The 27,478-nt window shown below is 39.4% G+C and overlaps 1 protein-coding gene across 2 annotated transcripts in view; it reads right to left on the bottom strand.

Moving 5' to 3' along the window:
- Positions 1 to 27,478, bottom strand: part of TENM3 (teneurin transmembrane protein 3) — a 445,596-nt gene that overhangs the window by 166,294 nt on the left and 251,824 nt on the right. For both annotated transcript variants that reach the window (XM_084856497.1, XM_084856499.1), the window contains exons 5-6: positions 21,855 to 22,092; positions 4,839 to 5,077 (exon numbers count right to left, since the gene is read on the bottom strand). In XM_084856497.1, the coding sequence (XP_084712623.1) occupies positions 4,839 to 5,077; positions 21,855 to 22,092 (477 nt within the window). The remainder of the gene's footprint in view (positions 1 to 4,838; positions 5,078 to 21,854; positions 22,093 to 27,478) is intronic.

Genomic DNA, 27,478 nt, shown 5'->3' with positions numbered 1-27,478 from the left:
GATGAGCACACAATATATGCCTCGTGTAGAAAAGTAAAAGTGGGGGATGTCAAGGGGTGGTGGAAAAATGGGACTGTCCTTCACTTAAACCCTAGGGCATGTGCAATAGGGTTGTTTAAGATTCAGAGCTTCTTTTTTAAAGGCTAGTTTGCTGAAAATTAGTATTCAGTAATATTTAAGCATGCTTTAATTATAATTAAATTATAATTGCTTTTCTTTAATTGCCTCCTCCTTCCCTTTTAAATAAAAATGTAGAAGTATGTTCAACGTCGTAAGGAGAGTATGTTTATGCCTTCTTGTCTACGTAGCTAATTTACATGCTTCTGATAATAGTTTAAACAACTTTTCCCCAAAAAAATCATTTTCTGCTTCTTTCCATGTTCTGGGGATTAGGTTTTTGGCTTCACTCAAGCTACTTCTTGGTTTCAAATTCACTTTCCGATGTCTTCTTTTTCTTCTCTCTTTGTTCTCTTTTCTCCTTGTTGTGACCTCCTGGCTTTTTCTCTTTCTCATGTTTGCTCCCTTTGTTTCCTTGCTTCCCTTCTCTGAATCATTGCACTACCAAAGGCGTTGTTGTCATGGTGTTAGAAGAAGGACAAGATGACAAGACAAACCAGTCTCTCACTGCATTTTCCCCTGCCAGCTGTGCAGTGGAGACGTTGCAGAGATGAGACTCCACTTTAGCAAACAATGTTTTCTGTCACACTGCTCTAGTACAGAGAAAGTAGTATTTTTTAACACATTTCCTTCACTTGAACATTTAAATAAAGTAAAGAGGCTTGGTATGTTCATCTGTCTTCATGTCCTTGTAGAAAACTGGCTAAATCTATGCTACAAGGGATGACTGTATCAACTCTGCTAAAGTGCCCATTTGTTATTTATCTGGGGAAAGTGCTTTGTGAGTCTCAACAGGAATTTGCCCCATTTATTACATCATAATATACAATTCTAATGAATCTTCCAACCTTCCCTTATCAATATACACTGGCACATTATTCAGTACAACTTGCAACATAACTCTGTTCTGGTAATGTTGCTGAGCAACACTGGAAGCAGCCACAAATGGGTCTTCAAAGGTGACTTGTCACCTAAGCTGTTCCAGCCAATGTTTCTATCTGTAATTTCTCATCTCACTGCTTTGTTTAAAGCCTGCTGTTATGAAACAGCTAAATAAAATGGAAGACCATTCCAATTTCGTATTAAGTAACCCACACTGAATTATACTTGGATGGCCTATTAAATTAGAATTTTGATATTACATCTGAAGAGATGGGAAAACCACACATATATGAGTGAATTTAATCCATTAACTGCTTTATGGACCCCCAAATCTTCAAAGTGTGTCCCTGAGTGCCAGATTTTACATTTACGTTGCTGAGTTGGCTGAAATATCAGTAATATCACCAGTACATTAAGAGCTCTCTCTTGAATACTTAGAGAAGGCAACTCCTGTGTATTGTTTATTTCAGCAGGTATATGAACTAGTTATTTGTGATGCAATGCAGCATAACTATACCTGTTCTGGACAAAATCAAATTGTAGTAAATGCAGGTCTGGCCCAAGGCAATTTGCTGCCTGAGGTTAAAAAGAAAAGATAGGTGACCTCTCACATCTACAGAAGCTGACCAGATTGGCAGTTGAATCATACCTCAACACTGGTGACAGGACCGTGTTTTCTACCACATTTGAGGGCAGCAGGCTGTTTTAGGGGGAGCAGGGCAGGCCACGTAGCACACACATCTCTGTCCTTGCCACTGCTTCCTATCCCCCAGCAACTGCTGCTTGAGGCAGTTGCCTCTCTTCCTAATGGTAAGACCAGACTTGATTAAATGGAGGAAGTCTCCCAGTTCATAGAAATTTTTCAAAATATTTTCAAAATATATTTTCAGACTTTCCGACATATACCTCTTTCAACACAAAAATATTCCAGATAACTTTCACTCTGCCTGGAAGTGCTGGAACGCATTGAACACTATACTTGTCTTGTTTTCTGCTCAGGATTTTATTTCCTGATACAAGTCCTCTTTCTTCATCAGCTCTGTCTCACTGGACAACATCCATATTCAAAGGGTGGCTTTACACGAGTATTTTCAGATTACTTTTTTTCAGCATCTTATGGAAAGGTACTTTTTTGGTAGCACATTTCTGTGTACCACACTATTTAATTGGTTTAAAAGTGCAGTTGCTTTTTACTGGCTATTTAACTAAAAACATGTTATTAGAAATATATACCGGAATGTCCACATGTGTGTCCACCATTTTGTGTAATAAAAAACACCACAGAGAGTAAATACAGCTAAAGCAGACTATATTTTAAGTTTGTCACTTCAGTTAAGAGGTGCTATATCATTAAGCAGGAGGAAGCAGTTCCTGAGATAGCAGATTTTGGCCAAATATGAAAAGCCAGCAAAATGTTGCTTTAGGGTACAATCCTATGGCCGCTAGACAGAATCTAGATGGCCATAGGATTGGTCGGTTCCTGGAGAACCGCCTCCTTGCCCCCTCCCCTGCTGCCTTGTAGGTGGCACGGATCGTCCCAAGGCTCCCAGCTCAAAAGAGCAGCATGAAGCGGGGCAAAAGGGGATGTTCCTGGGGTGGGGAGTGCAAAAGTGCTGGTATGACGCTTCCTATGTGTCGTCCAGCCTCCCCACCCCATGCTCCAATGTCCCACAGCTGTTCAGCAAAAATTGGCCATCTGACTGTGAATGTAGGATGGCTGGAACACGGAGGAGGGGATCCCCTCCAAGCTCCCCCCACTGTGCATTGGATAGGCAGTTGCCTCCAAGTTCGGAGGTGGTCACCTATCCTGATAGGATTGCTCCCTCCATATATTATATGGTTAAGCAAGTCTTAAAAAGTGCCTATTGTAGCATGGGCAAGGGAGGAATAGTGCCATCTTTTTACATAAGTCCTAGAATGATCACTCCAGAACAGTGTACTTTGGATGCACCACCACTCCACTGTCAGCAATATTTAATGATTTAATGCATGTAGTCTTAAATTTGGCACCAAAAAGTTGCTTGTAGCAGTAGTGACAATGCTAACAAGGCTGCTAATGGCACATGTAGTGTCATCCTAGGAAGGCTCCTTTAGGATGCATGTGACACATCCAAAATAGTACTACCCCTCTTTGAACACTGCCAGGAAAAGCTAGAATGTCATGTAAATGCAGGGAAAGGGCCATGAAAGGGCTGCCTTCCCATCAGGGGTCAGCACTGTCTATCTTAGAACTCAGGCAGTGGAAAAATAAGGCCAATTCTGCAGCAACATTTATTATCTGAACAATAACTGGCAACCTTTAAAACCTTCAAGGCTGAAGAAAAACATTCAGTTAACATATTATCTCAAAGCCTCACTAATTATAAAAATTCATTAATGTGATTTAAGACACTTTTAAGTAAACATACTTTATTGTGTAAGAATACATAGGGGGTTTAAATTGTATATTTATAATTCCATATACATAATATTTTGGGTCACAATCCAACCTACACCTGATTAAAATTACTATGTACTTGAAACCAACGATACTAGAATGTGCATAACTATAGTTTGAAATGCAACCTCGCTTGTTTTATACATTTAGTTTCTTTGCCCTAAAACTTGGCAGTGTCAAGGGAAGGGGATTAGACTGGCCTATATAAAACACAACCTGATTATGGTAACGACACTACTGCTTATAGACTGTGTATGGACTGTGACTGAGGACTTTGGACATTACAATGGTTTTCACTCTGATAAGCTCCGCACAAGCATATATTTATTGTATCGAATCACAACGCATACACCAGACGGGACAAAGCAAATCCAGCAAGGACTCAAATGGTCATACATAACAGAAACTATGGACATAATTCCCATAAAAATTATTTGGTTCTCCTGGGCAACCAGGAGGCTAACAATCTTGTCAAGGGAGCCATATTCCACCAGCAGGGAAGGGGAATTTCTTCTATTACTCGGGAGTCTTTTTTTTGCATTATCTGAAGGCTTCATTGTCAACAAGGAACCATTTAAAAAGTTTTCTTCAATATAATGTTGTGGCTTGAGCTAAAATTTAATCAACATATTTCAGCACAGGCTACCAACATTTCACGATTATAAAGGTTTTGGATTTTGAATTAACTTTTAAATCTAAGTATAATTTTTCATTAGGATATGAAACATTTTGGTATGGTCACTGAAATTTGACTTTTCACTTATGAACCTACAGATATGTAATAATGGTGGTCTACAGTTATAATATACTCAATGGATCATGGCATTTTGGAATTAAATAGTTCCACAGAAGCTTTAGAATACATGCAGTCATGTGTTTATTCTGCATTAAAATGATAGCACTGTTCAGAGCTTGGAAATAAAATCCAAAATTCTACAGTAATATTATAATTAAATAATTATCTGCTGCTCATTATTTATGCATAAATAGCACTTTTAAAATGTGAAAAACTGAGGGCTTTTTCTAAGAAACAAACAGAAATTCTTTTGTATGACTTTTCCCACTTCTTTTTGTATGTACTATACTTTTTAATGTAGGCATGATGGCTGAAGTATGGCTTTATCCTTCCTAAAAAAGAAAGGCAGCGCATTTCTAAATTATAGTTCAATTTTTTAAAATGGCATTTCACTTGCCATTTTGCAGGAAAATGCTTACAAAATACAGATATTTTCTATTCCATCTGAAGAACTTTTAATTAAATTGCTCTCATGGCCTTTATTGTTTCCAGCACTTGCTGATAAAACGACAGCTGTATATTATGCAGTTTGGCACTGTCCATATATAACCAGCAAAACAGACATATAGATTTATGATTACAATAATCATAAAAATACAAGCTTACCTATAAAATAAGATAGTAGTATTGCAAGTAGCACAGAGACCCCTACAGCACAGAGTGCTGTACATTTCCAGCTACAGTACTTTGAAGACTTCTTAAATTTAAAAGCACTTCTTGATAAGGTGTTCCTAGGTAGTGGCCGTGTAGGAGGGGAATAAACAGAGCCGGATGCCATTGTGTAACCCGGTGTCGCAGTACTGAACAATGGTGTTGTCCCTGTTCCTGTTTTGAATAGGAAATGCCTGCAGAAAACAAAAAGATACATTAAAAATAATCACAAATTAGTGTGGAGAATAGTTAATGACACTTTTATCTTATTGTGCAATTGTTCATATTCTTCGATGTAGCTTCTTAAAATGTATTCAGATATGAGAATTTAAAACATGATGTTCCTGATGCAGAGATTATTGCAGATGTCAGGTATTGGATGGAGAAGAGCGACATGGAATCAGTCCCCATTAGGTGTTTGGTGCTGTCAATGCTGCCAGCATGACCATCTGATTTATGGTGCAAGCCTCTTTTTCAAAGCCGAGGAAAATATAAATAACGTATTTCAGCTGGCAACCAGTACTTTATTAAACCATATAAACTGTGCATTGTTAGGTTTTATTAAACAAAACACAGTATATATGGTTGCATAAAGCTTTATTTATTTATAAGACAAATCCTACCTGAAGTTTATACTAAAGCACAGGATACAAAGACTCCATTGAGCTTTTTCCATATAACGTCTGTGCAATACTGGAGCTGTCCCTGATCCTCAAGCCCTGCCTCTTATTCCACTATCTGCTACCTGACTCATGGCTTGCCGAGTAAAAATGTCACAAAGACCATTCAATGGGTTCTTATGATAACAGCATTGCTGCTTTCCCGGCAAAGTAACTGCACACACATTGCCGTGGGTAAGAATTGCTGTTTCACAGCAATTACAGTAACCAGTCTGAGTGTCGGGAAACAGTGATCTATGAAGACCAGGTCTGCTTGCAGGTTTGCTTGCTGGGGTGATGCATAAAGTCTACACGCACAGGAGGAGGTAGCGTCTGGAAAAACTCTTACTCACCTTGTGATTCTTAGCTTATTCTTACAAATTTCTTGGGAAACAAGCAAAATAATTTCTTTGCTTTTATTAGAGAGATTCCAAATTATTCAATCTTACCTCACTTTGACAATGTAATTATTATTGGAGTATAGGGAGAAGAGAAAGATTTATGTTGAACTTTCTTAGGCAATGTAGTTCTAACTTTAATGGACCTTCAGCACCATATAAAATAACAGAACTTGGCAGAAACGTGCTCTCCTATTGTAAGTATTCTTTACAGAAATGAGTTTTATACCAGCTCCTACATACAATATCATATATTTTTTAAGGTTTTTTGCATATTTTTTTTAAAGCAAGCCTTTATAGAATTAAATCTACAGAATGAAAAACGTCTTCATAATTGTGGCAGTGGTTGAGTGTTTTTCTCAAGTATCAAGTGAATAACAGACAATGTTAGGAACATTTTACATGTTACAAAGGCATATCTGTGTATGAGCTTGCAGGACATCTATATCTAGCTTACAATGGCACATATATGGTTTTTGTGTGCACATCTGGTGGACATGATGGACAGGGGTGTCAAACCATAGCTTTCCAGCACATGTACAATCAGCAAAAACCTTACATTATCAAACATAATGAGACATGCATCTATTTTCTGAAAATTCCTACACAGACATGCTGCCATGTACAGTAGGTATGTTAAAATATGTTCAACAACCTAACCTTAGCAATATCTCAGACAGCATATTATATGGTACAGAGTTTTACTTTTAAGTTTGTCTCATCCTTCTGCTAAAAATAGAAATGCTTTTACAGAGCAACCATTTACAGATCAGCTTGAAAATCTCAGGAGAGGGAAGAAAGTACCAGGGAAGAGACAGAAACCTCCTTAACAGAAATGTGTGATTCAACATGTGTTAAACAATCCCTATTTGGCCTTAATTTTTAATGAGAGATATTGCCACAAATATTCATTGCTCATAGCTCATAAGGCAGGGATGTGCAACTAAGTTGGGGAGGGGACTGACCCCTTCCCCATGGGCCGAATTACTTCAAGGGTGGGGGCACGCCCCTGACATCATTTGGTTCCTAGGCAACATGCTGTGTGGCCTGTGCATCACCCAGGATCCTTAAATCAAGAGACAGAGCATCTTACAAAAAACTGGCAGTGTTCAGTGCATTCCTATTCATATCTACTCATAAAGAAGCCCCACTGAGTGCAGTAAGACTACTCCCTGGTATGTATAGAAGCTAATTTCCAAAGACCAAGGTCCCAGGCCATAAATAATACTTGTGTTTTTATATATAATTACAATTATATTTTTATTATATTTGTTAAGATCTTATGTTCTATTTATGTACATTGCACTTTGCGCCTTAATCCTTGCTGTAATTGTAGGTTATTGGAGCTCTTAAAGAAACAGATATAGAAATGCAAATAAATAAATAAATGGGGAGATCTTTAGCTCCTGGAAGAAAGGCAGAATATAAATATATTTTTTTTAAAACTTTAAAAATAGTTATATTTTTTAGAAAAGAAAAACTATTTATGTGCACAAAATACACTATATGAAATATCCTCTGTGCTACCTTTGAAACTCCTGAGTTCCAGGAGCAGCTTGTGACGTGGCACTGAGGGAAGACACTGACAGGGCATGAGGTAATGGCAGTTTCCAGCCGCACAGGACGGGACAGGAGACCAGTAAATTAAACATGGGAGTGGGGGGTTGTTTCCAGCACTTGCTGATAAAACAACAGCTGTATATTATGCAGTTTGGCACTGTCCATATATAACGGATAGTGCCATATAAACTGTATGATGCTCTATAGTTTAACTGGCACCGCAAGAAAGCAGCCTCGTAAGCAAAGAGGCAATAGCAGGCAGCAGCACAACCAGGGTCCTCCACCCTGAAGTTGCTCCATTCTGACAGTGGCAACAGTGCTGAGTTGACATTACTTTAAAGTGAACCAATCAGTTGTTTTACAGCCCACAAGTGAAGTGAGATGAGAACACAGGAACATCACCCACGCCCACCACTTTCTGCTGCTTCCCTGATCCTAGGTTTGCTTCCTTGCCTGTCCCTCCCTTACTTTGTCTGGTTAACCTCATTGGGCAAGTGAAGCAAGGCTCGTCTACAGAGGCAGGAACTTGTTCTTCTTATGTGTGCTGCCCCTCTACCCCTGGGTTGTATATATATGGGATTTTGTAGTGGTCCAATGCTGAACATCACTAATCTGTTTCTATATGGTACAGTTTGTGTGGCTGCTCGGGGTGAGTTTTGGAGGGCAGGCTCACATACTCAGCCCAACCCAAAGAATGTCTACTTAGAAGTAAATCCTACTGCACTCAGTGGAGCTTTCTCCTAAGTAAGCTGTAATAACGATCTTCTAGTCCAATTCTAAGAATATGTTCACTCAAAGTTATTTCCATTGAATTCAGAAGGGCTTACTTTTACTCCTAAGGAAGCGTGCACCAGACTGCAGCCTTTTAAGTTTTCATGGGGCTGGTATGATGGGGATGGGTTTTAAATGTGAATATTGAGGTTCCAAAATGCATTTACATGAATGTGTGCATTTTTTTGCCTCATAACATTTTTTAATACACATTTAGTCCCAAATAGTTGTGCATATGATTGCTGCCTTAAGCTGGATCCTTTGCATGTTTGCTCAAAAGGAATTTTTTGGGACTTCCAAGTGTGAGATTCCATCACAAGGGAAGATGCACTCCTTATGTACACTGCTTTTGTGGCTTAACACTCCCCACCCCCAAACATACATATGATTGGGTTCTTAATGTTGTTACTTGAAAGCACCTTAAAGCCCTATAATTTCACCCACAAAGGCTGGGAAAGTGCTGGAAGAGAATATAAGGGAACATAAGGGAAAGGGAGAAATGGCAAACTGTCACATTATGAGGATAGCCATTCCAAACTTCATCCATGTTCATGGGCATTTGCAGGAAAAGGCAAAGAGGGATAATTCACTCCCTGTGGATGAGCCCTAATTTCCAGATTCATAGCTTGCATTAAAAAGAAGAAAAGATAGCAAATCCTTAGCCGTTGCAAAACCTGACATATGAGGCAAAATGTGCAGCCGCTATTTTGTCTATTCATTTTGTGAGAAACTAGTTGGCTCCTACCTTTTAGTGTTTTTAACCAATGAATATAATTACAGCAATGATTAACACCCCCAAATGGGTGTGTTAACCCTTTTTGGGATCTTCCTTGTTATGAACTAATTGCACCCGGTTAGGAAGTAATTGCAAAAAACAATTTAGAAATCCAGGACTTTTGTGTAGCTGGGTTTGTGCAGCAGTGTGTCTACCAAAAAACAAAAGGTAGCAGCAAAGACAGGAGTTCATGATCTAACTCAGGTCTTGCTAATAATTTCTTCTGAGTTTATAAACATTAAAAAATTAACTAGACAAGGTCTGCAGATAAAGTTCACCATTATTATATGCATACTGCAGGACTATGGTTGAAGAAGTGTGCGTTACACAAGTTCTGCAAAGTAGCCCAGTGTTGCTATTCCCGTTTTGCAAAGGGGTGTGTGTTCGAGTAGCATATGACAACTCTGCAGCGTAGTCCAGCGTTGCTAGTGTTTTCGGGAAATGCAGATACAGTCAGGGCCAGAAATATTGGAACAAGGGTAACTGTTTTGGCAGTTATAACTGTACTTCCCGAATGGTTAGTGCCCCACTTTTGTCAAACCCCTTGAATTACAGCTGAAAGTCCTGACTTCGCTCCCATCTGGGTGTGTTTCCTTTCAACTTTGATGTGGTGGTGTAAGGAGGAGGAAAGGAAAAGTTCCTCCTGTGCAAGCACCGGGTCATTACTGACCCCTAGAGGGACGCCTGCTTACGCTGGCATTTTCATGGCAGACTACAGCGGGGTGGTTTGCCATTGCCTTCCCCAGTCCTGACTACCTTTCCCTCAGCAATCTGGGTACTCATTTTACCGACCTCGGAAGGATGGAAGGCTGAGTCGACCTGAGCCAGCTACCTGGGACCCAGCTTCCGCTGGGATCGAACTCAGGTCGTGGGGAGAGTTTCAGTTGCAATACTGCTGCCTACCACTCTGCGAGGCCAACTACCAAAACAGTTATCCTTGTTCCAATATTTCTGGCCCTGACTGTAGGTATGACGCTAAGCAAAAAAGGGCACATGCAAGGAAAGTGCACAGGTGTTGCAGTGCTGTGCACTATGGATGTTAATTACAACCACAAACTGCTGTGCAGCTTTGCCCTCCCCTCCTGGAAAAATTTCTGTGGATGCCAATGTGAGAGGACAGAAGATTGCAGTGCCAAAGAAGAGGAAAAGCCTTTACTGCTCATGCAGATTTGGCATACAAATTTCTCTGGCAGCACTTGACTTCATGTTGGTGTAAACACTAATCATCTAAAAATTGCAGCAGAAGATTTAGACTTCTAATAATTGCATATCATCATTTCAAAACTGATTATTTTACAGGTATTTATTTGATTTGATCACAAAGTGGCATATTTAATGTTTTGCAAAGGTTTGTAGAAGCAAAATCCCACTGAAAAGTGCCAGACAGTTCAGTAAATAGTATTATAGAAGATGAATAATTTATTCAAAAACAAAAATTTCTTTGTTTTATGATTTCTGAATAGATGCTTAAGTAAAACCCTATATTTTACTTCTTGAGTAGAATCATGTTTGTATTAAGGAAAGATAAATAAATAATACCTATGCAGTATTTTGAAGAGCTTTTCTGTTTACCGCTAGCAGCATTAGCAAGAAAACAGAGCTATGAATCAAAAGTTGGTAATTACTTTATAAGTGTAAATATTCAATTACCTTTAAAAAAAGATCTTATCCAGAGACACAAAACATGCTCGATAAAACATAACGGAATGTAAGGACGTATTTAGGGGGAAATACCCATACAATTGCATGGCACCTTAAATACTGACAATGTTATCATGGTGTAACTTCTCAATATTAACAATAATAAAGTGTGAAAACTTTACTGCTGAAGTGTTAGGAACATGAGAAGCTGCTTTATACTGAGTCAGACCACTGGTTCATCTATCTCAGTGTTGTCAACACTGACTGGCAGTGGCTCTCCAACGTTTTTGGTAGATGTCTTTTCCAGCAGGCAGAAGCCTACCTGTAGATGTCTGAGTGTTTGAGATTTCAGGACTTTGCTGCAACAGACTAATATAGCTATGTCTCTGAAATGACATATTTAGATTTCACACAAATAGGATTCTGGAGTCTACCCTTGCTGTTATCCTGTTACATGTTTTTAAAGAACGCTGAAGTATAATTACAAGCAAGATATTACGTTTTGTCTCTCTCTGTTTGGAAACACAAAATTGAGGGAATCCACTACCAGCTCTTTAGTAAAGAACCAGGATAGAAAACAAGTTAAAAAACACATACGAATGTACAAGATGAGAAAACACAGAAGTAGGGTAGTAAAATCAAATTAACTGGAAACAACGTCTTCTAAAGAACTAGGAACAGCTTGTAAATCCAGCCAAAGGCAGTATAGCGCAGATCACCAACTGGAAACCTTACAAAATAAATATCACCCACATTAAAGAGAGCCACTTATCCATCAGTGCGAGGATAAGTCAGAAACAGTTTCTTATATGATAGGGATGAGTTAAAAGTAGTCAATAAGAGTATTTTATGTATTGTGAAAAAGCCACTGAAATCCCTACCCAGAAAATTAATTAAAAGTAAGAGTGATATCATAACACTATCTGATGTCTACCCTAAACATCAGTGTGTAATAATGGATAGTTTTCCCCTACAACTTCATAGAGTTTTGTGGACAAAGATAGTTGGAAATATTTTTTAAAAACCATTTACTTCTGTTAAAATGTGAGAAACCCAACTCTTAACAATAAGATTGATGGTTTTAGCTTAGAGAAGAGATAACCATCTGCTGGTTCATGGACAGAAGCCAGGCAGTCAGCTAGGTTCATCGAGTCTGCAATCCCCAGGCACTACTAAGAGGAATGGTGGATCACAACCTGCTTTTTATTTGGGCAGCACCATCCCCAAGCAACTTGCTCAGGAGGTCATATGAGAATTGCACTCCATTCCAAGTTAGCACTGTCCCTTACAGCCTAGAATTTAAAGATGTTCCACTGGCTTCTGCAATGATGGAAGGCTTTTTTTTTTACTTCAGTGGGGGCTTGCTAAGGCAGCTGTGGAGCCTCATATGCTGACTTCTGCCTATGCAGCACAGTTTTCTAAATGAATTATTTGGCTGGTCATGCTGCTCAAGACCAAAAGCAGTACATAGGGCACTGCTTCTGCCAAAGAGGCATCTTCCCATACCCAATGTGAAAGGAGAGGTGCTATAGGTGCTATAGATCCCTATAGCAGCTTTCCCCAACCAGGTTCCCTCCAGATGTTGAACTACAAATCCCATCAGCCCATGCTGGCTGGAAGTGATCAGAGCTGCAATCCAGAACACCTGGAGAGCACCAGGTTGGGAAAGGCTGCCCTTAGAGGCCTCTCCCACTGAGGCAACCACTATTTCACTCTGGGAGAAGAGCCTGCCAACCTTGTTCCTAGATGGCAGGATACTTTTCTGGCTAAGCTGCTGTTGGGAATGATAATGCCATCAACAAGAGAGTCTACATAAATGTAATTAATATAATCCCACAGAGTTTCATATAATCGCAAATGCCTACATTTGTTGGGCCAAAGCAGTTGGATCATCATGGAACAAAATACAGAACAAACTGGGACTGTAGAAGAAGAGAGAAGTAGTGCCTTCTCAGAAGTCACCCTGAGGCTCTAGAATGCGCTACCAGAGGAGGTATGCATTAGAAGTATGCCTTGCATTGTTCTTAGAAAGAAATGCCTTGCAATGCTTCCTGAGCATTAGCATAAGATAATGCTAATGTTACAAAAGTACTGCAAGGCATACCTTTTCAGGCAAGGTTTTGGAATTTCAGCTGTGTTATTAAATTATCTATATCTGCTGCTGTAGATTGGAGTTGTTCCTGGTTTTTGTGTTGACTGTAAATTTCTTGGATTTTTAAATTAAAGTATTAATGTATGTTTTTAAGCTGCTTCAAATGATGGAAGATCAGCAGTAGATTTTTTTAAACAATAATTGAATAAGTAATTACGTGTTCTAGACTCTAGCACAAATGTCTGGAGCCCTCAGTGAGGCATTGCTACCCGTACAGGTAAGCACGATATACCAAGAACACAAAGGCAGGCATGTTTGAAAGGGCTCAGGGTGCAATATATGTTTTATTTCACAGAAGAATATGTACTGCATGCATATACGTTCTGAGAAATATGGAGAAACGGCACGACCAGACACATCCTCCCAGTCAGGGCTTGGCAACACTTTGACTGGGGCCTCATGCTGGTGGTGAGCAGAACCAAAGCCAATGATGGGCATAGGCAGAGCCAACAGTGGGTGGGTCACCCCTTTTCTCTTTCGGCCACTCCCTTTTCTCTCTCTTTCTGCCACTCCCTTTTTTTGTCTCTCGCTCTTCCTTCCTGTGTAGTGGGCTGCCAGGGAAGGGAAAGATGACCTTTGCCAGAGGGCTGAACTGATTGCATGCAGCAGGCTTTTGAAATTAGGCCGCAGGCCACATGGAACCCTAGGGCCACAGGTTGCCCACCCTCACCTTAAGTTAAGAGGTCCCCCACTCCCTCTTGTTGAAAAACCTTTTGACAACAGTGAACATGCAAGAAAAAAATAGTTACATCCGCGAATAAAATGCACACCGAGAACCAATCCCTAGAGGAAATTTGCAACAGAAAAATATTTCAGCAGTTTGATCATATTTTTGAAAGAAGAAAATAATTGTTGATTGAATAGTTCTGATTATAATGAAGAATGAAGAGGCAACACCGTTGGCTCATTTTGCACTGACACGTCAAATACTGCCTTTTGCAGTGGTCTAACCATTGCAATGTCCAGGTCATTGAACAGACAAAGAATTATATATATATATATATATATATATATTTCAGATTACCTCAAACTAACCTATGAAAATGAATGTAATGCACAAAATCCCATTGTCGCTGCATGTCACAAAGCACCAATAAGTGATCAAAGGCTCAATAGCAGGGCATATTTAAGGCTGTTGTGTCACAGTGCCGAGATCCCTAATGAATCTTTAAATTCCCAGATAGAGCAGGTGAGACCGGTGCCTCAGTCCCACTGTCTATCCTGCTTACTGTGTGGCACTTCTAGAATCCTGCTTGTTACAGCAGTCGTGGGAGGAAACCATATAAACAGTTTGGAAGAGGAACAGGTAGGATAAGCCATGGCTTCCTTCTCTCCCATTGCATAAGAGACAAAGATATAGGTGGGTTTTAAGCATACAATTTGGCAACCCCAGAAATTGTATTGACAGCAATGAATGCAAGGCTTTGTCAGGGACAGGGATTGTTCTGGATATTGTTATTTCACAAATATGGTAGATCTGAGCATTACTGTCCTCTGGATTTTATTTAGCAGGGGGGCTGACTAGAAGTGAGTTCCATGTGTTAAGAATATGTAGATTACATTTTATTATATACAGTATATTCAAGCACAAGAGATTATCTCCTTTGCTATACCTGCAAGCAAATATAACTACCTAGTTCGCTATAAATCCAAGAATAAAAGATTTATTTATTTATTTTTATTTCATTTCTATACCGCCCAATAGCCGAAGCTCTCTGGGCGGTTCACAAAAATTAAATTATTCACTTCCCAAGATTAACTAAGGTAAAGCAAAGTCAAAGAACATATATGATGGTTGGATCATTTAAAAATAAATAAATAGAGGAATATACTTGTTATAGGAGAAAAGTAGTGATTTAGCCATATCCTTCTATTCCCATTAACAGAGGTGGCTGCTATCACCTGACGAATGTGATTCTAATGGCTGCTCCAGAAATCCAAAGACAACGGGGTGAATAGCTTACCTGGCCTTTCTGACACCTGTAACTATACCTAACTTTCAGAAAATAGAAGCCATGATTGTTTCAAGCTACTTGCCTCTTCTCTGTAGCTAATAACACAACAATAACGAATAACCTTGTCATATATACAATATTGCCATCTAATAAAACTGTGAAGAGAGCCCAAGTTAGGTTAAAAACAGGACAGGCATGAGAAGTAGTACATTGATTCTATAATAACATATAAATAGCCCTGAAGCAGCAGGCAAGACAGCTGGAACATTCTGTTGAGCAGGTGAGTTGTATCTTACCATCTGGGTCCCTGCTCTGCAAACAGCCTGCTGCTGTTTGGCTGCTGCTGCTGCTGTGGGGGATGCTGACATCGCCAGCAATAGCTGAGAGCCTCCCACAGGCTGACTGATAACTCGAGCCAGCTGTGCTTTATCCCTGGAGAAGGCCTTTATCTGCTGGGCCTGACATTGGGCTCTGGAGCTCCCAGAAGCAGTACACAAGCACCACTTCTTTGACATCTGGCTAACTGGTTTTTGGAGTCTTCCTCCTGACCCAGCTGCTGATGGGCAGCCAAACTGGCGGAATGCCTCCCACCTGCTCTCAGGTAGTGAGGGAGAGGATATGGGGCAAAATGGGGAATCAGGCCACTGGATGGGGGGTAATAAACTGAAAACTCAATCCAGACAAGACCAACATGCTGTTAATGGGTGGTTCTTCTGACCAGGTGAATGGTGTTCAGCTGTCCAGATGGGGTTGCAATCCTGAAGGAACAAGTTCGTAGCTTGAGCTCCAGTGGCCTCAGTGGCACGGAATGCATTTTACCAGCTATGGCTGGTGGCCCAGCTATTCCCCTATCTGGATAACCTGGTTCTAGTTATTACTATGCTCTGGTAGATTAACCCAGGTTAGATAACTGCAGTGTGCTCTATGTGGGGCTGCCTTTGGAAATGGTTCAGAAACTGCAACTGGTGCAAACTTCAGCAGCTAGATGGATAATGGGGACCAGAAGGTCTGCACACATATATCACCAATTCTGGTCCACTTGCACTGACTGCCTATACGTTTCTAAGCCCAATTCAAGGTACTGGTTTTAACCTATAAAGGCTTACATGGTGCAGGATGGCAATACCTGACACCATTTTTGAAATCAAAATTCTACGAAATCAAATAATAATAAAATAGATAACATTAACATGAACTGTATTGATCAGTAAGGTACACACTGATATTTTCATTCATTTTATAATACACAAGTACTGTGCCAACTGCCTTAGCCTGAGAACAACCGCAACTTTCACAAAAGAATTGCTTTTGCTTTTATGATCATTATTTAACATTAATTACACTGTTACCTATTTTTAGAGAGGGGAGAAAGCATATGAACTAGACTGCAAGTTCTTTAAAATGTAAGCAATATAAATGCATATGAAAACAAAAGAACAAAAACATAATGATTCTAGCTGTGATGGTGTGTATTAGTGGGACTGATAAACTACATCTTCAAGCTGATAGTATGTTGCATTCTAAAATTCTATTATGTTTTTGAAATGATGGGCTATTATCTTTGGACAACTTTCACACCAGGAGGTGTTCCTGCTAGCATAATTTCAAAAACAAAAAGATTATAAATCAGATAAATTTCACAGTTCTGTTACCTATATTAGTACCAGCTAACAGTAATTTCACATAATGTACTTCATCTGCCAGGTACTTGCATTTCCCATAATAAATATATATAAAACAAATGTGTATATTTCTATTAAGTAGCAATTATCAAGGTGAATCAGTATTGTGGGATAACTGATCTAGAGGGAACAACATGATACATTAATCTGGGTGACAGGAAGGCCTGGCGTGCTATGGTCCATGGGGTCACGAAGAGTCGGACACGACTGAACGACTGAACAACAACAACAACAACAACAAAATCTACTTATGTGCAAGACATTTTAATACTGACAGCACAATCCGCTACATGTCTACTCAAAAGGAAGTCCCACTGAGTTCAGTGCAGTTTATTCCGAGAAAACTGGGTACTGCAGCCTGAATATCTCAGGGTTTCCGGTTAATTTTTAATGTCTCTTCAGACTTATTAAAATAATGTTTCTGTATATTTTATATACAAAATACTTCTGTATTTTTACTTTTAAGTGGATACTAGAACAAGATAAATAGCAGGATTTATTTCTAAATGGCTAATTAGCTATTAGGAGGGCAATACCTTTTTTTACAGGAAAAACATTATGATAGGCAGCGTGTTGGGAGGCACTTTTTTCTGAGCCTAGTGCTACATAACCTTAAGCAAATGTTTCTGAACCTAGATCAAACTGTTTGTGTTTTAACCTCATCATTAACCGAAAGGGATGGTGATGAATGTTCAGCTACAGTGAACTCCCCTTTATATACTATATACTGAAAACAGAAGTAAATCATGACTAGTAGTAACTCAGTTTGGTCAAGTTCCTGAAAAATGAATGGAAAAATAGAGCATATGAAATGATCATGCATGTGACAGATCTGGGCTCTTTCTTTTTCAATGAAACACATCAAACTATCTGCTATTAAATGTGTATATACCCTTCTCCTTCCATTATATTGTGCTCCTGCGGAGCTTCAGCCTTCAGGTAAATGGATTCAATGCCTCCTATAAAAGATTAATATCTGTTTTCACAGAGGCTTAATCAATATTAAAGGCAGGCGCTCCATTGGAAATCACACCAATAAAAGCACATAATTGTCTACTAGCACAAATGCTTTATCAAGCTTGAACGACTCCTAAACCTTCACACCCCTTGGTCTGCTTTACTGTTGACTTAGGAAAGTGTACATAATAGGCAAACGTTTTGATCAAGTTTCACCTTCTTAACTGTTAGTATGTTAATTAAATGATTCAATGTGCTGAAATATTGGCCTATCATTAATTTTTTCAATACTTTCCTCTCAGGGTAATAAAATTAACAGATAATTAAATACAATGCCATGTTTCTAACTAATTACAGCAGAATCCTGAGAAAAGAAATAATGCAACATTAGCAATTATTTTGAATACTGTCTCCCCGCACCTCTCATAGTGTTACTGAGCACTACCATAAATTGCCTAACACACTAACTACAATCTCACCAGTTCACAGGACCGACTAAGTGGCTCACATAATTAATTAACTTAATCAAAGATAAAGATATTTCTCTTAAAATGGACTTAGAGAATACTAGGTGTAATACCAGATTGTATCAAATGTTAGCCCTGGCTAATGTACTCTGATATCACACAGGATCAGTGTTATTCTTGTAAGGAAGGACCAGATGCCTGGTTCTGTGTTGGCATTTCCTTCTAAATCACCTAATGTGGGACCTAATATTACCTAACCTAAAATCCCTATGCCTTTCATTCACTTTTTCTGATGACTGAGTTTGAAGTGCCCTCATAGAGGGTCTTACAAGCCTTGGGAAATATGCAGCTGGTTAAGGTTGATGGGAAAACCTCTGATTGTTAGTTCTGAGTATCATGGTCAATGTCATGTAATGTCCATGAGGTGATTACCTTCAAACACCACAAACACTGCTTTCATATCAGCTGACATAATTTCAACCACAACACTTTTCAATAGAGTTCATACATTAACCTGATTTACATGATCGCAGGATGTTAATAAGCCACAGCGGCTTGAAAACCACGATGTGTGTGCCAGTTGGATTTGCATAATTACCCTTTGCCAGTGTGGCTTGTTGTGTTGTGACATCCGAACCCGGCAGGAGTGGTTGGTTGGGGTGGTTTAGGGTAACAGCCCATGGCCAGTGTTAGGGTTGCTGGGTGCTTTGTTAACCAACCCAAGCAACCACCCTTGGCAGGTGCGGACATCACAACAAGCCACGCTGATGAGGGGTAATTACACAAATCTGACTGACAAGCAAGTGGCATGTGCTGGGTGGTTAATAAGCCATGGTGGCTTATTAATCCCTTGCAACTGTGTGAACTGTCTCACTCTGCCTGGTTCACATGACTGCAAGGATGGTTAATAAGGATGGTCACTAGTGGCACCCGGGGTTTGGAATTTGCCCAGGGAAACATACCTGGCCCCCTCCCTGCATATTTTTAGGGACCAGATCAAGAAGCTCGTGTTTAATAAAAAATTTAACTTCAAAAATAGCCAGCCTCTGGTGGTTTTGTTTTTCTGCTACCAATGTTCTGTCTTATGCTGATACACTGATAGTGTGTTTAATTGTACTTTATATATTGTGTGCTGCCATGAGTATCCCCTATCAACAGAAAGGTGGGATAGACATGTTTTAAATAAATACATACATAAATTATCTAAACATAGATTTACGACATTATCATATTTAAATGAAACATGTATTAATAGCAGTAATTAAATGTGAAATTTCAAATGTAAATACGCATTTATTCAGCTACAATGTAAAAGCCATAGAAACATTAACAAATAAAGTATCAGTGCTTCAGAAAGAACTCTTCATAGGGCAGGTTCTTAATATATCTTTAATCAAGAGACTACAAATGAGCTACTCTGTTAACATCCATCAGGTAACTATAAAAGCACTTAGGACGCAATCCTATATGTTTAGCATGGCTGGCTGGGGAGTGCTGAAAGCTGTAGGACTTTTTCCTGTCTACACATGCATAGGGTGGTACCCTTAAGCTCATATATAAGCAGCAAGGTACAGCTGCTTATCAGAATGGCATGTGTATGCCAGAACATCCCAGCAAGGGATCAAAAGGACTGAAGTGACTAGAATTTCACTGAGGCAGGTCATCAACCAGTGACTGGGCTGCAGTCACTGAGCTTCAGATTGCAGACAGGGGTGGCTTATATGACTGAATGCTCCTTGAGCCATGAATGAAGGAATGAATGCATCCAATAAAAAACTAGATGTCAGGGAGAAGGTTCTGCAGACATCATTCCCTCACATCAGATGATGATCTGGAGCCTTCTTGAGCCAGATGTCCCCAAGGAACAAGACACTGCCCAAACTGTGACAATGACAGCAAACCAGATGTAAAATGAAAGTAAAATGGTGCCTTCGGAAAAAACATGCCCAGCCATAGCTAATAAGGTGGGCATGGAAAAAAAAATCCTTCCTGACCCCCCTGAAGAGCAATCAGCTCACTTGGGACATCCATATATAAATAGGATGAGTAGGACACTTTGCATGCTTAGCCCACATTAACTGCAAAGGAACCAGGTTTATATAGTTCTGCCTCCGGCTTCTTGGACTAACCCAAGGATATTGCAATGCTTACTTGTAGCCAAACTATGTAGCAATCCATTGGGGTAGATAGGCACCTGTCTTTTCTCACCACCCTTATCTACCCCTATCCCACAACCTATGTCACAGAGGTGAGGGGCTGTTCTGCTAAAATTTTGTTTCTATGTGCAGGAAATTTTTGTAAGCATTCAGTCAAGCGATCCTTCCCCCACAATCTGAAGAGATACAGCCCGAATGTCTTCCACTTCAGTTACAACTAGGCCTATGATGATATCTCTGGCAGGTCTGCAGCTCCAGCTGCTGATCTTACCTAAGGAGAGTGGAAATGTTTATCTGGAGGAGGGGTTTGTGGTTGCTGCAGGGTATTCAAGAGGTTGAAAAAGGAGGCAGGAGAGGTATGATGACACTAAAGACAATGATGATGAAAAAGAGGGAAAAATCCTTATCACTGCTTTTCACTGCCATTTAAAAGGAGCACAAGGACCACTTCATTTTGGGAAAGTGACAGTTTCATTTCCCTCCTGAATTTCAGGAAAGAAGGGCAGTTATTTAGTAAGGTTAAGAATCCCTTCTGGGTGATATTGACCTGTCCCTTTACAGTCTGTTCTTTTAATCAGTAACAGCATAGCTTTATATTATCATCACATTGACAAACCCTAGCTACAACAAGAAAACAGAATACTGACAATATAGAAAGTGTGAAATAACTTTATAAAAATCCCTCTAGAAAGACACTTCCAAAATAAACATGATACCTGATGCAGAAAGGCCTCTGCTATTATAGACACATACATAACTTTAATATATCTTTCAACACAAGAAGACCCGCAGGCTTAAGCAAAGTGAGGGAGGCTTACTGGGTCTTAGGGGAAAAAGGGTCCTTCCAATTTTCCCACCCAGTCTTGGCAATGACATTAACTGCTATCATTTTCAGGCACCACCTGTTACAGGTTGCATAAGGAAGGAGGTAGCTGTCTCTCATCTTCAGACATATGTAAGGGAAGATGGGAAAGCATCCACTTCTATTCCATCCTGTCCATTTTGCAATGCTGAATTAGTTACCTGCAACCAAGCACAGGTGAATAGGCAGTCCCAAGCAAGCTCTTATTTCCTGGTGCTTGGAGATCATACAGGCCAGACTTTACACAATCAAAGCTTAGGGTTATGTAAACACCCTCAACAGCGGTTACAACACAGATGGCATTCCACTAACATTATAATTGCTGTTCATCTATATGAGCTAAAAGACAGCCCTCACACTCCAGACCTGTTAATGTGGTAATAATCAGTCTGTGCATAAATACACAGAGACATTTGTAACTTTAACTGGCAGTTATGGAAGAATGAAAGGTCACATAAGTACAGGGGACATCTAGATACAAAGCAACGGCTAAGCTGAAATAATAACTATATACGAAATAGTAAAGTTGAGAAGCAGTTAACGTCTAAGTTGCTAAAAAGGTATATAAGCTTCTCTGGTAGCACTGTGTTCATGCTCCTTAACTCATATCTGTCTGCCAAGGACGAGAAATTCTTCATGATAAGTAATATAGCAACACTAATCATGTAGCATTAAGGAGAAACTGCTTGCCTCTAGATAATGACATCTCTGAATTACAGTAATCATGAATTTATACATGTACTACAAGGAAAGAGTCTAAGGGAAAAATTAAGTTACAGTGTGAGGTTTGGGTACTTTGCGGCAGTACCAATATTGGCTACACTGAATTAAACTTCCACAGTTTGAACTCTTACTAACAGAATAAGGGGAAGGAAATTTCAGGCTTCTTATATATTCTGAGCATAACTGTAGTCTTACAAGGTCCTAAAGGATTACCTGCTTTCCAGTGGCACATTACTGCCAAGGACCCAGCTGTCCTGCAGCTGGACCGACTCGGGTGTGGTTTGCAGCTCGGCGGGCAAAGCAGCCGGCGGGGCCGGACTCTGGTTCCTCCTATTTGTCAGTGAGTTTCTGTTAAGGGAGGTGATAGATGGGTGATGCTGTGCTGAATGCTGCTTGTGAGAAGGTGGCAAAGGTTGCAGGGTCGACTGGCCTTGGTTATTTGGAGGTTGCTCTGAGAAGAAAGAAAATTAAAGTTTGTTATACATCATCTTCACCTTAGCTAGAGCTAAAGAAGAAACCAAAATGAAAGCCCATTGTCCAAAATATTTGCATATTATTCTATTAGTTAGCTTTGATGACATTCTTTAAGAATGAGTTTACACTTGATAGGCAAAGATCTAATTAATATACAACAGATGGTACAACTGCTTTTGGTTTTAATATGTTTCAGTTTTTAAAAGACCTGGTTTTATTAACACCTACAGAAAGTAGCATCTAACATGCCTTTAGAACTGTTTTTAACAAACCAACCCTGAAATTAAATGGGTAATTTCAGTAGAATATAAAGGTTTTTGAAATGCATATAATCCCTATAATTATTTAATGGAGTTTTTTTAAGCTTTATTTAACTGCAATAAATTATTACACGCTAGTTGCGAAACAGCAGTAGACTACTCTAGTTTAGTGCATTTCAAATAAGGCAGATCTGCACTATGATCTGCTAATAGATGCTAAGTATTCTTTAGCAGAAGGTCACTCTGCGAAGCAGATGTTGCTTCATGGATATTTAACAGACTGAATCACATCTGATTACAACGTCAGAAGACTCATATACTTAATGACCGTTACATCCATTAGAACACACTCAGAACAGATTTTCCAATTTCACACTATGTGGTATAACTAAACTTAAAGCAAGTCACAGGTAATCAGAGAATCTTGCCACCATGACAATAGTATAAATAAGTCATAGTTCCCAACAAAGAGTGTACTTATTACTTTAAAGCAACAGTAAGCAATATTGGTTTTCACACCATAACTTCTGTAGTTAATAAGGGGTGTTTCCCACCTTGTGTGCATTACAGAAACAAATCATAGACATCATAGGCCTGGCTCCTCAGCGCATGTTTCTGCTGTGTACACAAGATACGTACATGAGTTTAACTGAATTTCTTCCTGTTGATTTCAGTGGTAGCAACTTGGCTTGCATCCAATTGCTTCAGCTTAACAAAATTGTGAATTGGGCTGACAAGAGGTTCACAGTTTAGGCACTAGAACAATCCACAAAGTTTTTTTCAGACTGTGGCACAGAAGAAGCTCAACAAAATTATATGATGAAAAGTGTTATTATTCAGGTAGCATACAGTTAATCAGCTTTGTCTTTACCAATACCAGTGGGTGTCAGTGCATATGATTAGAATTGCTATAGAAAGCTTTAAGGCACATTCACAGCTAGCTACAAGATAATTTAACAGGCTAAAGCCCACAAAGGCTTTTTTCAAGTCTGCTTAAAATTTTATCTGATTTATATTAGAAGTTAATTATCAGCTGGTAGAGAATTAACTTTCATCATTATGTTAAATACATATAAAAATGATTACTTACACAACAGGAAACCCTATCTTAAGACCCTTTCTTTAAACAGGATACTAAATTTGTCTCCTGTCTGTAGAAGAGACTCGTTTTTCTCCACGCACTTTTCTTTTAATACCTAACATGTTTAACAGAAGCTCCCTTGCTCGGTACACGCTGTCTTTAGTGCAAGGGTCTTATTTGTACATCAACTGAAACATCAGTTCTACCTCTCATTTACGTACAATCTACAACTTTCTGGCATATGTTTAGGACCAGCTAGGTCCATATTATTATTTGTAGAATAAAGGGCCCAAGTCAGACAAAGAGAGGAAGGGGAACCCTGTTATCCGTGGCTCCTGAGACACAGAAGCTTATTACACAAATGAAACTTAAGCCATAGAGGTAATTTTCTATTTTATTTCAAATGAATGTAAACTTCATCTACTGCAACTACCAATTCCCAGAGAGGAAATCTAACAGTGAAATCCTATACCTGTCTTCTTAGAAATAAGTGCAACTGAGTTCAGTGGGGCTTACTATACCCACTTATTTGGAACTAAGTCCCACTGAACTTAATGGAACTTATGTGTAGAACTGACTGCACTGTAAATGTATATATGCTGGAACTAGGATAATTACGTTTTCACTCTCAGTCAATGCTTATACCTTTAATTTACTGATGAACAAAATGGCAGTCACTTTATCTCCTACCTAGTTTCTTCACTGGTGCCACCCAACTCATGTTTTCTGGCAAATACATACACTGGGGATAAAATTACAGTCCTGTTGAAAATTACACATGGTAAAGGAGCGCAGGTGAGAGTACCAGTAGAAAAAAAAGAGTGAAATGTGCCTTTATGCATTCAGTGCATAGGCACTCTGGGCAAAGATCTGTCAACTCTAGCTAGAACAGAATGACCGGACAACCTCCTTTGAGGTTCTGTGCCTTTAATAGCTGCATGATGGACTGAAGAAATGCAGGTTTTTCTATTGCTGGACCTCCATGACAGAAAAAGTTACATGTAGTTAGCATCTAGTTTTGCCAGAAGGCCATTTTCAAGATCGGCTCGGTTGGAGCTCAGATAATAAGAACTGCCTTGCTGGATAAGACCAAGATCTAAGCTGGAGTCTCCTTGGATAATTAAAAGAATTTGGCCTTACTAAGTTTAACAGTAGAACAGGAAGGAAGGGAAGGGGAACATGGTTGTTTAAGAGGATAGTCCTGGTAAGTTTCCAGAGACTATTACAAATAAAGTCTTTGTTCCAGAATCTTGAGACATTTCTCTTCCATTTGTGGGTCTATGTTGGATACTCTCTCGCTTTTGCTCCTTTTGTCATTTCCATAATGACAAACTATGCTTTACTGTACCTTCCCCAACCTGGTGTCCTCTAGATGTGGTTCACAACTCCCATCATCCCCACCCAGCCTGGCACAGGATTGGAGAAGACTGGTTTGGCATTATTTCCAAGCCAGGGTAGTAGGCTGTAAATTAGATAACGAGATTATATTGACAAAGTCTTTAATGGCAGAAGCTAGTCTGCTCAATTACCATTCAGTTTCAGGTCTCTCAACTGATTTTTTTTGTCCAATTGTTGGGGGTTAAAGATCATTTTGGTTTGGTATTATACTAGAATCCTCAGCCTTCAAATGTCTCTCTTAATTTTAGAGTACTTATCCAGGAGGGTTGCTATTATTTCCTTAGAGAACAGGGCTAGTAACAGTGGCAACTTTAAAGTAAGCAATTTTATGACTGAGTGTAAGGTGGCCAATTACTGTGCTTTCCATAACAGTGTGGCCGATGAATGTTCAGGAGATGCAGTTTCTCCTGTCACACTGCTGCAATGATGGGAGAAGCTACACCTGTCAAGCTTATTCATTCCATGCAACTATTAAAGGCATGGGAACACCTTTCAAAGCCAGGTGTTGGCAATCCTAATTGATACATGTGGAGGAGGATTCTTTTCAGTCTTACTGAAATGTCAGTCAGCTGATGAGTAATTCTGATGGGGCTGCAGCCAAATGCATCCTAGCTCTCTGGCTGACAACTCCATTTTGATGGTAAGTCAGAGAGAAAAGAAAGAAGACATCCAGCCTCAAGGATATAAAGAGCTGCAATAAATGTTTTGGAAGAATGCATAGATTCAAGGAATACAGAGGCATGCAACTACATTAATTTATTTAAGATAGCGAAGGAGAGATTATTTATGCAGTAAAATGATAAAGAATGGCACACTGTTTGTTACATATTGCTCAACTACTCCTGATCTGTCTCAATACACTGCAGCTGAGGTATAAGCAAGAGAAAGATGTGTGCTCCACTGTGTAAATTCTCTTCATTAGGTAAGCATACACATGAGTGCTATGAAAACTGATGAGATGATAAGAATTAGGAATGTCTCAATATATTTTGAAGAATTTTCAGTACCCACTGAAATAGTTGTTTAGCTAAGATTGGAGGAGAAAGTACAGCGCTTAGTTCTTCTTTAGCTTTTGAAAAACATTTTATAGGAAGCTAATTGACATGTAGTTAGTTTTATAATTTAATTGTTACAAAATTTAAACAGGAGACAATACAAAACAAAACCATGTATTGTAAGTGAAAAGGCAAGCAACAGGTAGACTGAAAGATTTAAATGGTTCTATATATAGCACCAATAATAACTAAACATTTTGCAGTTTGTCATCTTAATTCATAAAGAATGAAAAATGTAGACCAATTGTCAATGAAAAGTAATTTGTCATATACCTTATATTGTATCTTTCCATAGCAGCTACATCACTGGGACCCATCGGCCAACCCCTCACATAAGAATTTTTTTTTTCATTTGATAAAGGATAGCATATTGGGGGCAGAATTTAATTAATATGAATGAAAACATAGCTACCTTAACAAACAAGACACAAACATGTATTTTGTATGTGAAATATTCAGGGAAATGTTAAATTAAAATGTTTAGGATTTTCCTATAATTAAGTATGCATAGTAATGACAAAATGAGCAATGTTTTATATATACGTGTGTGCGTGTATACACAATATTATATATATATATGCGCGCGCATGTGCTGAATTTGTATCCTACCTTAACCTGGAGGGTCAAGGTGACTGCAAACTATCTAAACCCAGCTACAACGTATTCTGAGCTTCAAGACAGAGGGAGCATTCCTATGGCCACTAGACAGGGGCTAGACGGCCATAGGGTATTTGGTTTTCTGGGAACTAACCTCCCCCGACTTCCGCACTGCCTCGGAGGCAGCATGGAACAGCCCTGTCCTCCACACTCGCAAAAGGAGCGCGGAGTGGCCAAAAAGGGGTGTTCCCAGAGGGCGTTCTGGGGCGGAAATGCCTGTACAACACATCCAATGTGTCGTACAGCAGCCTCCTCCCCCACTCTGCCCTCCTGCGGTTAGACAGCCACAATCGGCTGTCTAGTCGAAAATGCAGGACAGGAGAAGCGCGGAGTGAACGATCCCCTCCGTGTTTCTCCTGCTCTGCATTGGATAGGCGGTTGCTTCCAAGTTCGGAGGCGGCTGCCTATCTGAATAGGATTGCACCCTTAATTGGTGCTTAGTTGTAGCAAACTGTAAGGTGACATGAAGTCCAGAAGGGTAGTCATGTTAATCTGTACCAACTAAGCCACTCTTTGGGCTGGTTTGTACGTAACAAGAAGCCACTGTGGGTGAACTTCACTGTGGGGTTTCTCACTGCGGTGCCAGCCGCCATTTCGAAATTTCAAGCAGCTTGTCATTATGGGCAAACCTGGCAAGGGTGGGTTGTTGGGGTGGTTATTTTATTTATTTATTTCTATACCACCCAATAGCCGAAGCTGTCTGGGTGGTTCACAAAAATTAAAACCAAATGGCACACAATAAAACAATATAAAATATATAGAACATTAAAACTACAATGTAACAATACAACCACAATAAAACGTAGCAGCAGTGCAGAAATTTAAAATACAGATTTAAAACAGCAAAACTAAAAGTCTAGAAAGATAAAATTCTAAAACGCCTAGGAAAATAAAAAGGTCTTCACCTGGCGC

This window comes from Heloderma suspectum, chromosome 5 (genome assembly GCF_057233095.1).
Source record: "Heloderma suspectum isolate Gila_16-S chromosome 5, 16-S_ref, whole genome shotgun sequence".
Taxonomy (NCBI): Eukaryota; Metazoa; Chordata; class Lepidosauria; order Squamata; family Helodermatidae; genus Heloderma; species Heloderma suspectum.
The sequence above is the reverse complement of the archived record's forward strand: the minus strand, read 5'-3'. Positions and strand labels throughout refer to the sequence as shown.